This window comes from Protopterus annectens, chromosome 3.part0 (assembly GCF_019279795.1).
Source record: "Protopterus annectens isolate FY-2018-M chromosome 3.part0, PAN1.0, whole genome shotgun sequence".
Taxonomy (NCBI): Eukaryota; Metazoa; Chordata; order Ceratodontiformes; family Protopteridae; genus Protopterus; species Protopterus annectens.
Genome location: NC_056731.1, coordinates 282,588,757 through 282,602,586, shown reverse-complemented (window position 1 = coordinate 282,602,586; position 13,830 = coordinate 282,588,757). Strand labels below are relative to the sequence as shown.

At 38.2% G+C, this 13,830-nt stretch overlaps 1 protein-coding gene across 1 annotated transcript in view; it reads right to left on the bottom strand.

Annotated features, from left to right (window-relative positions):
• The window catches only part of NEK10 (NIMA related kinase 10), a 3,576,599-nt gene that overhangs the window by 2,489,399 nt on the left and 1,073,370 nt on the right, over positions 1 to 13,830 (bottom strand). The window contains exon 8 of the mRNA XM_044064761.1: positions 6,766 to 6,807. Within this exon, the coding sequence (XP_043920696.1) occupies positions 6,766 to 6,807 (42 nt within the window). The remainder of the gene's footprint in view (positions 1 to 6,765; positions 6,808 to 13,830) is intronic.

Sequence of the window (13,830 nt, the reverse complement as noted above, 5' to 3'; positions counted from 1 at the left end):
GGCCATTTGATCTTTTCAACTAGATCCCAGTTCACTATCTACTTGCAACAAAAAACAATGTAATAATGGTGGTGAAAGGACAATAAATTAGTAATCTTCCAACCATAATCAATAAAATAAAGATGATGATACATTCAGTGACATTCATTATTGTATTTAACTCCATCTCCTATTCCACATAACTTACCATTCATTAATTAACATTTCTCTGCCCGGCACCTGGGCCTTCAAGTGTCTGATCTGTCAAAAATATCTTATCCTATTTCTGCCTGAAACTTCTAAGCAGTTTTGTTTTATTTCATGACAACTCTAGTTTATTAATCTCTTTCATAATCTCATTTCAGTCCTTGATCTGGAGTATTTTAACCGATTTCCAAAGCCTTGTTAATACATTTTTGTCTACTAACAGTGTCATATTTCCTTACTTTTTAGCTTGTTCCAATAACATTAATTTACCCATCCATACCAGGAAGAAATCCTTTTTCTTCAGTCATTAGTGTTGCCTTATGATTTTGCTTAGTAGGGATTCCAAATCAATTTTATATTGTGTTAACTTTCCACAAGACCATAACATATACTCTCAGTCCCTAATACAATTTTCCCCAACTCCAGCACACTGTACTAACTTCCAGGAAAATCTTATGCAATCTCTCAGGTGTATAATATTTCTGAAGACATCTCCAAACAAAGATTCTAAACTTCCTGAAACTTGTTGCTTCCTTGGGTGACAGACATATCTATTTCCATTTCTCTTAAGAATGAAATTCAGCAGTGTCTCTCAACATTTTTCCACCTCCACCCCCCCCTCCTTATTTTATCCACTAAAATACATTTATATATTATACTATTTTTGGTATTATTAAGTAGAGATCTTGCTTCAGTCATTGACTTAACTATAGCTGGCATTTTGGTACCTTTAAACTCCAGTTTCCTCCTGTTGTTTTTTTTTTTTTTTTGTTTTTGTTTTTTTTTTTAATATTGAGCAAAGGCCATGTACACTATCTTGTTACCCTCTTTAATTGAAAAAATTGTTGTGCAGGCATCTATTCCAATGCTTAACCACCATGTATTAGTTGTTCCCAATACCAAAGATCACTCCCTGTTTTAAAACAATTCTGGAGTTACTTCTTGCAACCATTCTGTCCTTTCTTATGGGAAGTATTTTGTATAACTTGCTATTCATTAATTAACATTTCTCTGCCCAGCACCCAGGCCTTAAGGTGTCAGATCTCAATTCAATCTGCCAATACCCTTTTTTATATTTCTATTTACCTTTTATAGAACTTGCTTATCTCACTTCACATTTGGATGTTGAGACCAAATATTTAACTACAATTGTGTCAATGTGGTCTATAATGTACAATGTTTGCAACTGGAATTGTGTCAACATGGTTTGTTTTCGTTTATATAAATGTAAGATTGTTTATGTAATACTTGATAATGTAATAAAGATATTTCTTGTTTTAAAAATATTTACTGTATTAAGTTTTTCCCTCTTCTCCATTCTGTGTAAAGGACATGCATATATTCCACTGGAATAGGTATGCACATCTTAACTGTGTAGCCCGCGTGCTGTTTTTTTTTTATTATTATTTGGGGGGTTTTGATAATCCCTTATTCAAAGTGATATGACATTAAAAAAATAAGTTTGCAAAAACTGATGTTTTCAGAGGAAATAACTTTACTATCCTCAATGCTGGAATCAGCCTCAGCTCAATTAGAGTCAGAATCACTGACTTTAACAATTCCTAAGACAGACAGTATTTCGTTTTAAAAGTGTAAAAGAAATACACAGGGATTACAGATGAAATCAGATCCAATTCTTTTAAAAAAAAGTGTCAGCTACTACTTTGTTCATGCAGCAGGTGACACTTGCAGAGGAAGAAGAAATTCTCTTACAATATGTAATTTTTTTTATACAGAACACATCACAAGTTAGAACTTCAAGAGATGGAATAACTGGAACTCATTCATATTTCAGTGATGTACATTTCAATGGTATGCTTGCTTTGGGAAGTTTATGCCTGGCATTTGAAACTCTCTTAAGTTAATTTATGTAACACTAAAAACAGTTTTCTTATCCTGAAGACTGCTTTCTTAGGTTTAATCTATTTTGTCATCAACAAGTGAAAACAGCTAATTTATTTTTAAATAAAATATATTAACTTTTGTAAATTGTCTCAACTTCCTGGAGCTATAAAAGCAGCCGTACGTTGAAGCATTCTAAAATCTAAAAAACAAGAACTGTTTAACTGTTAAAAAAATAATAACCGTGATCTCTAGTGGCAGAAAATAAAATCTATGAACCCTGTTAATGCTTAAAAACAATTTTAAAATCATATTAAACAGCCTGTAAAATTCATTCTCTTATAAGTAACATGACATACAACTGCATCTAGGTAGTGAAAGAAACAACATTAGAAAACAGATCATGTATAGGTTCATAGGTGTGTACTAGCCTTTACAAGCCTAGCCCATAGAAGTGCCCTGGCATCGTGCCGCCCGACGTTAGTTCCCAGTGCCTCTATCAAGTAAAGCAACTGCAGTGAACCCCGGGGGGAGCCTTTTATTTCTTATTTTTAAGTAGATGCAGATGTATGACCAATATGAACAAGCAGAAAAAAAATAGTAAAGGATCCCTTTCATGACTAAGCAAATTTTGATAATTTTCACAAAATTAACCAAGTGACTGGAGATTTATAATCTGTTCATGTTCCCTGTAGCTGTACTATCTGCATACATTAAATACTCACACAATCACAGCTCAGCAGCTCCATAGCATTACTATAGGAAAGCTCTTTTGCCACCAGAAGGTGCCCTCTAAGAGCTACTCAACCACTGTTTCAGTACCATAATGACATAGCCATTAATAATGGCTAGTATTCATAGTGAATACCACTGCAGCACTGATCACACTGCACAGGTAAGCTGAGGTGCATTATCTGTATTTACTTAAAAATGAATCTGCATGAATATGAATCACTTTAAACAATTTCTCAGTTGGGTGCCCTACTAATCCATGTGAGTAGGTGATGCAGGTAACTATAGGACCACACAAAATCACACACACACACACACACACACACACACACACACACACACACACACACACTCGCACATACACACTCGCACATACACACTCGCACATGCACACTCGCACATGCACACTCGCACATGCACACTCGCACATGCACACTCGCAGATGCACACATACACACACACACACACAAAAACACACACCAGCTGACAGTAACATAAACTGGCACTCAAGCTCACACGCTCGGACACACATACATACATACACACTAATGCATATATTTATGCACACAACATACATATTGTACATACCCAACTGCTATCGGATATGGGAGGATAATTACAGCAAAGATCAGCAGCACAACAAACATATAGACATACACAGTGTACAGACACTTGGACACTCTCACTCTCTTACACAAACACACTTACAAAGATACATCCGTTTCCTACACATTCTGTACACATGATCTCCATATCATCATAAGATGCAGGTCACATCAGGCAATGGGCATACATCACACACATACACACACACACACGCGCACACACACACACACACACACACACACACACACACACACACACACACACACACACACACACACACACACACACACACACACACACACACACACACACACACACACACACACACACACACACACACACACACACAATAATTATTCATGTGAATACACCTACAGAATCTGCTCATAATATCCCTAGAAACACACAGAAATAAAAATGTTCTTATTTAGCCTCTCATACACTCCCACTTCATTGCACTTCTTACATGGATCAGAATCTCGGCAGGGTGAAGTTACTCCAATTCATCCACTACAAATTCTCTCCCATTAAAATGCTATAAGTGTATGCAGCTACACTGCTGTGTACACTTATATATTTTGCACACTGCTCTGCAGAAGAGTTGCCTATTAGGGACATCTATGAGTTGCCTTACTAGGCAATTTACCCTCCACATCAGTCTACTAGACTGCTAAGGACCTCATTATCATAAGCCTCATCAATGACTACAGCATCTATACACAGTGCAAATCCTTGAACTGACACAAGTAGCAGAGCTATGCTATGGAGCAGTGAGAGGGACTACATACTGGGCAGCCTTGCCTATTATACAAGGCACCTTGTGCAGCTTTACACTCCAAGAAACTTGTATATGAAAAACATCCATCATACATTCTGCATTTTTAAACTGTTCTAGTGGCTCTTGGCTTCCTTGCAGATAGTGGAATACTACTACCAGTTAAGAATAATCACACTATTCAGAATTACTTTTTGGTCAGACTTTAAGTCATGTCAGAGACTTCAGACTTTCAGATATTCATCTTCTTGCTCCAGTCATACTTAGATGGATATCTGCTGCTAGCTAACAAACAGACAGACACTGAAAGAGCTTTGTTAAAGGACTGACATAGCTCTATAAACTCTGGAAAAGGAACCGACTGTGATATTGCATCTTGCCAGTTCTGGGACTGGTAATTCCAAAAGGTACAGTGTGACAGACAAGGGCATTTAACCACAACTCTCTGCAACTGAATTGGACTTTAGCCTACAAGCCAACATCAAAATGCAAAGAATCATTAGTTTTGTGAATCTCCCAAAAACAGAATGACTAGAGAATGCAAAACTAGTTCACAGTGCCCATCAAGGACAAAAAGACTCAATCATGGACTCTTAAATCTTGTTTGGACTGAGCACTGATTAATTTGTATGTTGTGTTAACACACTGTCTTTATCCTTTTTATAAACACCTTTATTGAATTATCACTTGTGACACTGGCAAACTTACATTTATATAAAAGCAATCAAACCACATTAACAAATTTACATTTACAGGCATTATACATCACATATATTCTTATAGATGATATAATCTGAGCAAAATCATATAAAGTGTTCAGTGACTGCCTTCTCTTAAACTTCATTCCTCCTCCAAACCATTTTTCTGCATGAGTATTTCCATTTTTTTAATCAAGAAACATCTTTATTAAATTATCACTTATGACACAGGCAATCATGTATTTATATCAATGAAAACAAACCACACTGACATTCTTAGTTGCAAACATTATACATCATTTATATTCTAACCAGTCACTGGCAGTCAAACATATAGCTTATTCAAATCCTGCCTTCTTTTAAACAATTTCTCCTCCAAAACATTATTTTCCATGTATTGCTCCCACAATTCCCATTTTTTCTATGTAATTTGCTCCTACCCTTTTTTAATATCCCAGTTCCAGTTGTTTTATCTCTGTTACTATATTCACTACTACTGGTAAATTGGACTTTGACTTTATTTCCATTTTCAAGTAATTGCTTTTTTTTTGGTGGCCACCATAATTAGATTCAGCAAGGCCTTACTATTTCTAGGCAATTCCAATTCTGTGTCATAGCTTAAAAAATAATTTCCTTAGTTATACCAATTCGCTCACCCAGTATTTCTGATAGAGTAATCTGCAGGGAATTTGTAAAGTCTGCAACTCATTACACTCCCAAAAATATGTTCCCAGTTGCCTTTTTCTTCCCCATCACACCTCCAGCACTTGTGCTATCTACCCTAGCTTCTGGGATGTGGACTACCCTGTCAGGATAAAATGGTCTTCTAGCAATCATGGGAACTGGAAATGCCAAAAGGTTAATATAATGGCAAGAAGATCTGTGAAGCTTAACAGACAGGTGAGAGAGAAGGCTCCAAGGGGATCTCAACTTGAGAGGCTTCTCCATGGGATGAAGCTATAACACAGGAAACCATACTTGTCACAGCCAGAATGGGGTTAAGAGAATGATCCTGGGTTTCTTTACCTGTGCTTTTACAGAAATGTGGGAATCAGATTAAAGGAGGGGAAGATATAAGTACGACCTGAAGGCATGCTTGGATGCATACTTGAATTAAGGCATCCCTAGCCTGCTTTCCCAGACATGGAATAACGGAGAAGATGTTGCTGTGTTTGGCATTAGTTGGGCTGGCAAAAAGATTGATGTGTGAGGCTTCCTCCACTGGGAGAAAAGAAATCTCACAAGTGCCCATTTGAGGGGCCACTTGCTGCATATCAGCAAGAATCTGTTGAGGCAATCTGCCAGATCTGAAGATTTGAGGATCCAACCCTCCTCACACCTCCAAAAAGTGAAAAAAAATTCACCAATAATAAGTACCACAGTAAAAGATGTCTGAGGATATTTGTGATCATTGTGCATGTGGCAAGTGGTGAACAGGATCTTTTTTATTTTTTAATGGTTTTGCAGGGGGGGGTCAAGCCCCCATGCACCCCCCACACCCCCCTACTAATTAAGAGAAGAATGATGGTGGCCCACTGGAGTTAAAGGCAAGAAAGGTATGGATTGGTGCCATGCTGACTGTGAGATGACACTACCGTCCTGCAAGTAGAGAAGGATGAAATGCACCATGGCAAACAAATTTAGAGTACTGCTCAATAAAGACTATACACATAATTGCACAGAAAATCAGATGAGTAAAATGCATTGCAAAAACAGTGCATTGCAAAATTAATATATTAAAAGTTACAGACTGTATACCTGGAAAGACTCACTATATCACCAAATATATGAAACAAATATAGAAATAAATACCAGTGGATTTGCATTTTACTTTGTTAGATGAGAATCGTGCAACTATATTTAAAATAGGTAATGATACATTTCTTATCTAATACTAACAAAATAAAGTAGCTGGAAAAGGTTTACCTGTGACAAACTCTCCACACCTCCAAGCTCATGGAATACATTCTAAATAAAATAAAAAGAAAACAAAGCCCCATTTGTACATTTTATTTACAAAACTATGTTTTGGAAAGTAATCATATATATCACATGATCATTCACACAAGCCAACATGTTTTATGACTGTGCCAGTTTCTATGAACATGACAGAAATAAAAATACATCTGGGGTCAGTGCACTGCAAGTCATAAATTATGAAGCGTAATAAGACCCATTTTATAACAAATCCATAACAGGAAAATGTATTGCATCTCTGTTTTTGCCATGCAGCATACAATCTACTGGTCCCCTCATTTGCCTCTATACTCCCTGCACCAATAAAGTACGTATTAATCCTTTTTGTAGATGATACACAATTATAAACTTACTAGTTCAGCTTCAAAGAGAATAAGTAAGATTTGATAGCATAGTCAAAACAAAGCTTGCTGAAACCAAAATGGTGTGCTAAATACACAACATAAAAAAAATCTGTCAAATCCCAAATGTATAGAAGGGATAGGATGAAGAAATGATGAGCATGTACTAATGAGAAGATAATTTGCTAAAACAAATGCAAAGTTGTGATGTGACATGTTAAAAAAACAGAAACAGCAGCCTGCACATACAAGGAGATTGTGTACATGTAATTACTTAGCAGTTGTATGCTTCCCACACAAACATTACAATATCGATTCTAAAATTGCAGATGCTCATTCCATCAATTAGGTTCATACTATGCTGTTGATCCAGTGGACCATTTTGTAACCTACTCAATGATCTCACCAATTTACCAAGACATAAATTAAAACTAGACCCTTACTTAGTTTTGGCCCTTTTCCATAAGTGCTAAGGCACCAGATTGGGGTCCAGTTATAACTGTTCATGCAGTCATTCAGGTTAGACTTAAAAAGTTTCATGAAGCTACTCTACTTTATCTCTAAGGGTAGTCCATTCCATAAAATAAGTATTCTCCGCGAAAGGTATCTATTTGCCAGCAGATCCAATTTATATTTTGGTGGTAGTTTGGTCCCTTGTGCAGATATTTAGAGTGATACTAGTTTTGTGGATGTGTAGGAGGCTATATAGGTTTGAATCTTCAGAGGCTGTGCAGGCAAGGCAGACATCTCTTGTAAGAGCACTTCAAGACCATCAGGGTTAACTCAAGGAGTACATGCCCTTGATGTTTTTGATAAGAAAACAAAGTGGTCTCTCAACCTGGGGCATATGCCTAGCCAAGTAAATACCAAAGGGGGTCTTACATTCTATTATTGGTCTGATAAGGGAGGAGTAATGGGAGACAGTAGTATCCTTGGATCTAGAAGATATGCCCCTGGTGATTAGCCTGACTATATAAAAGGATTTCTTAACAGTGGTCACATGGTGGTCAAAGAAAAGTTTAATATTAATGAAGGTGCCCAAGTCTCTAATGATCAAGTTGATTTTTACAAGGGAGTGTCACCTATGTGATAAGAATAGAAGTGCCCAGTTTTACCAAAGGGCATAATGGTGCATTTTTTTTTGGCATTTACTTTGAGGCTATGGTCCAGGCACCACTTGTTAGAATATGTTAGATTCTCCGGGAGTATATGTAGGTTAACTGGGGTATTTGCTACAGCTCTGAGATTGCAGTCATTGGCAAAATTTGTCAGCCATAGGCCTTCAGTGTCTGCTTTAATATTAGAGAAGTACATCCCAAAGAGGATTGGTCCCAGGACTGATGCCTGAGTGACACCGATGGTAACTACTCATTTAGTTGAGAGTCTTCCTGCAACACTTAACAGACTGGTTTATGTTGGTGAGCCAGTTTCTTATCCAGTAAGAAATATAGTTGTGCCTCAATACTGCCTGGGATAGATTTGTCATGGTGGAAATAACAAAAACCAAAGCTGAGGACAACCATCTTGAAATACTCTGTTTTGACATGGGTTAGCCTTTCTATTTCCCATCATAAGGACTAAACAGTTGATCTGCATTTCTACAGGACTTAGTTCTGTCAGGATAGTATCTGGGCTTTCTATGCATGTTCACAATACATAGTATCCTTTCACCTTGGTTCTGAGGATTTGGGTAGAACAGTGGCAGATCGATGGCTTGATTAGTAAACTCTGAAACAACTCTGGGCATAAATGAGGGATTTGTTCTTAATGTGACCCTGCCTCTATGGCAGGTCAGATATGGTTCTCCCACCAGGTAATCTTGCAACTCAGATTGCCTTTTTGCAGATGTCAGAGCAATACACGGTACAATCTTCCATGTGATGAATCCTAATATCCACCTGCATACATAGTTACTTTTCCAGCACAGAGTTAAGATTGCAAGAAGAAGCCACCTGTTATCTAGGAGGCCTAAGATGCAAAACTCCCTTCAGAAACAATTTTACCAAAAACAGAGATGACAATAGAGAATCCATGAACAAACATGCAGAAATGGTCACTATTTGAACCCTAAAGTGGAAATAAGAAAGGCCAGAGGAGAGTAAATCAACACAAATATTTAAGAAATGGGTACAAATTCCTTGATGGGGCCTGGTTATTGGCTAGGCACCGTCTAGAAAATCTTTTCCATTTACCAATAAAAGATCTCCTAGTGGCAGACTTTCTTGCCTCCTTTAATATCTGCTGCATGTCCACATGAATAAAGTGTCACAGAGGTGCCTAGGCAGTTAGTTGAAGTTGTTTAAGACTGGGGTATATCAAACCCGTTGTCTTGTTTAAATAGATCCAGTCTGCGAGGAAACTTGTGGTAAGTGCCCTTGGCCACTTCCATAAGAAGGGAGAACCAGTGCTACCTGGGCCAAAATGGAGTCACCACACTGTTTTATGAAGAGTCCTTCTGAATCTTCAGAATTACCAAGGAGTGTTCATGACCACAGGAATGAGAAAGCATATGTCTTCCAGGTTTGTCTAAAATGAGTCCTGGTGCAGAATTTGTTTAATTGTCTGTTTTCAAAGGAGGTAAACAGATCTACTTGAGGTGTTTCCCACAACTGTATCAATTCCTGGAAGACCCCCCAATACCATTTCCGTTCGTGAAGTTCTGTCTTGGTCCTGCTCAGGTTGTCTGCCACTATATTTTACTCTAATAGAATGTACGATGCTTGAAGGATTAAGGAGTGCTGTAGAGCTACCTCCCAAGCCATTATAGCCAGCCTATATATGGAGTAAGACCAGGTGTCCCTCCTGTTTGTTTTATGTACCTCAGTACTGTAGTGTTGTCTGTAATCACTTGTAAAGGTCATGGAGACAACAGATAATGAAAAGATTTTAAGGCATGATTCATAGTCTGCATCTCTTTGACATTTATGCTTTGGTCTACCTGAATAGTTCCACAAGCCTTGCACCTTCACCCCCATATAAATTACTCCCCAGTGCAAAATCTGAGGCATCTGTAGTTACAAACTATTCTAGAATATGAGGAGAAAATGATAGACCTGGATTTAGAGCCATTTGCTGCCTCCACCAGTGCAGTTCCTTTTTGACAAAGCCCAAAATTGGTATTTGAAATCCCAGAGGATGAGAATGGTGAGTCCACGTGTTTTTTTTAAGCCACTGCATCTTCCTCATGTGCAATCTGGTGAGAGGAATCATGAGAATCATAGAAGCCATGAATCCTAAGATCCTGACATCTCTTGCAGAAGTTTGGGACTGACTGGAGAAGCTCAGAAAAGTTTCCAGACAAAACTCCATCTTTTCCTATTTATAAAAGCCTTTTGCTGAAAAGTGTCTAGAAGGGAACCTAGAAACACAATCCTGTATGATGGAGTCAAGGAGGATTTTTGCACATTTATCTGAAACCCCAGAATGGAAAGAAGAGATGAAACCACGGTTGCCAGACATCCCTATTTGAGCGGGACTGTCCCAGTATCAGCAGCCTGATCCAGAGTCCCACACTGCTGGATAAAATCCCAGTGAAACAGCCTCCAGTTTGCTTTTTTTTGATTGAACCATATACTGGTATACGAGCCAATCAAAAATATTGCAAAACGGAGCTACTTCTGTTGAATGTGGAACTGCGTGATTTTCCACATTGAACAAAAGTAGCTCCGTTTTGCAATTTTTTTGGTTGGCTCGTATACCAGCATACGGGCCAATCAAAAATTAGCAAACATGTAGCTACTTACGTAAAGCATTAGAGACATTTTTTTTGGTCTTCACTTAGAGTAAAGGACCTTTTTTTTGTTTGGTTTTTTTTTGGTCCCTACCTGCCAGATCAGAAATCTGTCAAACCCAGATGAAACACATATTAAGGACTTGAAGTCCAGCAAAAGACTCTGCAAAACTAAGTAAGTTGTCTAAATAGGGACACATGTGAATGCTCTGCAGTCAGGAATGAGCTATCACTAAAGCTGGATACTTTGCAAACACTCTTGGATCTGTAGATAACCAAAATAGTAATGCAGAGAACTGTAAATGTGACTCAAACACAGTGAAGCTGAAAAATTACTTGAAGGCTATGGATATGGGGATGTGATGATAAGCATGTTTTAGATCTAATGTTATTATAAAATTCAAAGAACAGATGAGATGTAACAGACAAAAAAGGGTCAGCATTTTGAACTGTATTATTTTCACAGACAAGTCGAGAAAGGAGAGTCCTATTAATGGTCTCCATGGAAGCTCTTTTGTTGGAACCAGAAACATTCTGGAGTCGAGGTCTTCCACCCATACAATGTAAAGGCATTGCTTTTATAACTCCTAAGGACAGTAAGAACCTGAGGAAAAAAGAAGTTATGTGCTTATCATAACATTCCATCTGTGTTGTCCATCTTAATTTATCCTTGACTGATGAGTTTGGTTCCAAATACTGGAACCGACTCGGCCATTACTACAGCTCACACTAACCAAAAACTCTCAAGCTTAAGTCCTACCCACAATGCCTCTCTCCTAGTTACCTCAGATCAAGTTTGCAGAAAAACAATGACAGAAACAATGTCTTCATAGATGTTGTATCTGGAACCTTTTATAAATAATCAGTAATAAGGTATTCATATTGCTCATTCCAGCAAAAAAAAAACTGCCAGGGCAGAGGGAAGGAGGGAGGGAAGTCAAGGATAAATACAGATGTAAGGTTATGGTAAGCACATAAGTTCTTTATCTGATGTTGTCAATCTTAATTTATCCTTGACTGATGGGACAGAATCCCTAGCTACCTTTGATCTTGGGAGAATTCACAGAAGTATATTCATGAGTCCTGTTGCACCAAGTGAGTCTCTTCAACTGGAGACCAAATCCAGTTTGAAATAGGTAATGAAGGTGTGTAGAGTAGCCCAGGTTGCTGCTGAACATATATCATCCCTTGAAGCTGACTTTTATAGGAACAAACAAATCAATGTTGTTTCTGTGCTAGACAAACACAATATAATCTTTTGAGCCATCTGGCTAAGGTGACCTTGTTCTATGTAAATAAAATGTCTGTGAACATCTAATAAATGTAAACATTATTTACCTTTATTTGAAAGGTTGGGAAAGAAGACTGGCAAATTGATGGTGTGATTCATATCGGTATCTGACACTACCTTAGGTAGAAACGAAGGGTTTATCCCTAAGGAGACTACCTCTATGGAAATGAGGAACATAGGTTTACAAAATAAGGCTTGTATTTTGAAATTCCTCTGGCAGAAGCCATCACCACTAAGAAATTAAATTTTCCAGAATAAAACTATTTTTTTTTAACTCATAGTTAGCAAATGGTCAGAAGGGTGGTCAAGGTGATGTAGGATCCTTTAAGAAAAGGCTGTCCAAGCTCTGTGAGAGCCAAAGAATATTCCTAAAAAACATTTTGAAAGTTTGCTGGACTTCAATAGTTAAAGGAGAAGCTCCTGTGTTGAAAAATGAAAGCTAAAAAGTCTTGAATTTTGTCAACAGGAACCAAAGAGGAGTCAATGTCCCTTAATCAAACACAAAAGGTGAAATTTCTCCCTTTTGCTGGTGTAGAGTTTACATGTGCATGGCTTATGGGAAGCTAACCTAATATGACGTGCTGTGGAAGAAGGAATTGTCGGCCTGACAATAACTGGAACTGGGGAATCAAGCTGTTAGATTGAGGTTCAGAATGTACAGTTGAGTCAAGCTGTCTGGATGGGACATAAGGTCTAGAGCTGGGTCCAGAGTCCTGGTTTTCACATCAGATAAGGCCAAAGAAAAAGGGGAAACCATATTTGTAGAGATCAACAAGAAGTAATTCTGACTACTTTGCTCCCTCAACTGGATCACTTTCTGTAGAACTTTGGAATTAAGGGAAATGGAGGAAAGCATATAAAAATCCCAAAGACCATCCCTCAGTGACTTCCCTTGGGGGGGGGGGGGCAAAGTAGTTGCTGCACTTGTTCAGAGGTGAGGCAAAGAGGATGCAGGAAGGGTGGCCTCCCTTGACAAAGAAATCCTTTTCATCATGTTTGGACTGAGAGACCACTTGTGAGGCAGAAGAATAGACCAACTCAATTTTCCTGCTATCATAGTGGAGCTCCCCAGAATATGCATTATCAGAAATCAGATGGGAGAAATCACCCATTGTCACACAATGAGTGCTTCTCTCTAAAAGGGGTCAAGATTTGGTCACTCCTGTTTGTTGATGTGCCAAACCACTGACATATTATCTGATTGAATCACAATTGTTCTCAAGGGAAGAGTAGTCGGAAAGGTTTGCAATGCTAAAAAGAGTGCTCTCATGGCTAGAACACTGATATGCAAATTGGTCTTTATAGGGAACCATGAACGTCTAGTCCAGATAATGCCCACTTGCCCCATTGGGAGGCATCCGTGGACATTATGACCTTGGATTGCAGTGTGGACAAAAGGACGGCCCTGAGGAATCTCTTCTGAGTGCAACCTCCAAGCTAGATCTTTTCTGCAAAGAATGGAGGTCAAAAACTGATCCGACATAGGTTGATAAGGTATTGACCTCTGAGATGCAAGTAGCCATTGAAGAATTCTCTTGTGATGCTTTGCAAAGGGAACTAGTGCAATCACCACAAAGCCTTGAACCTAGGGGGAATGAAAGTTTCCGTACTGAGTACTGTTCCTACGAATTCTAAACCTTGAGTTGGAGTCA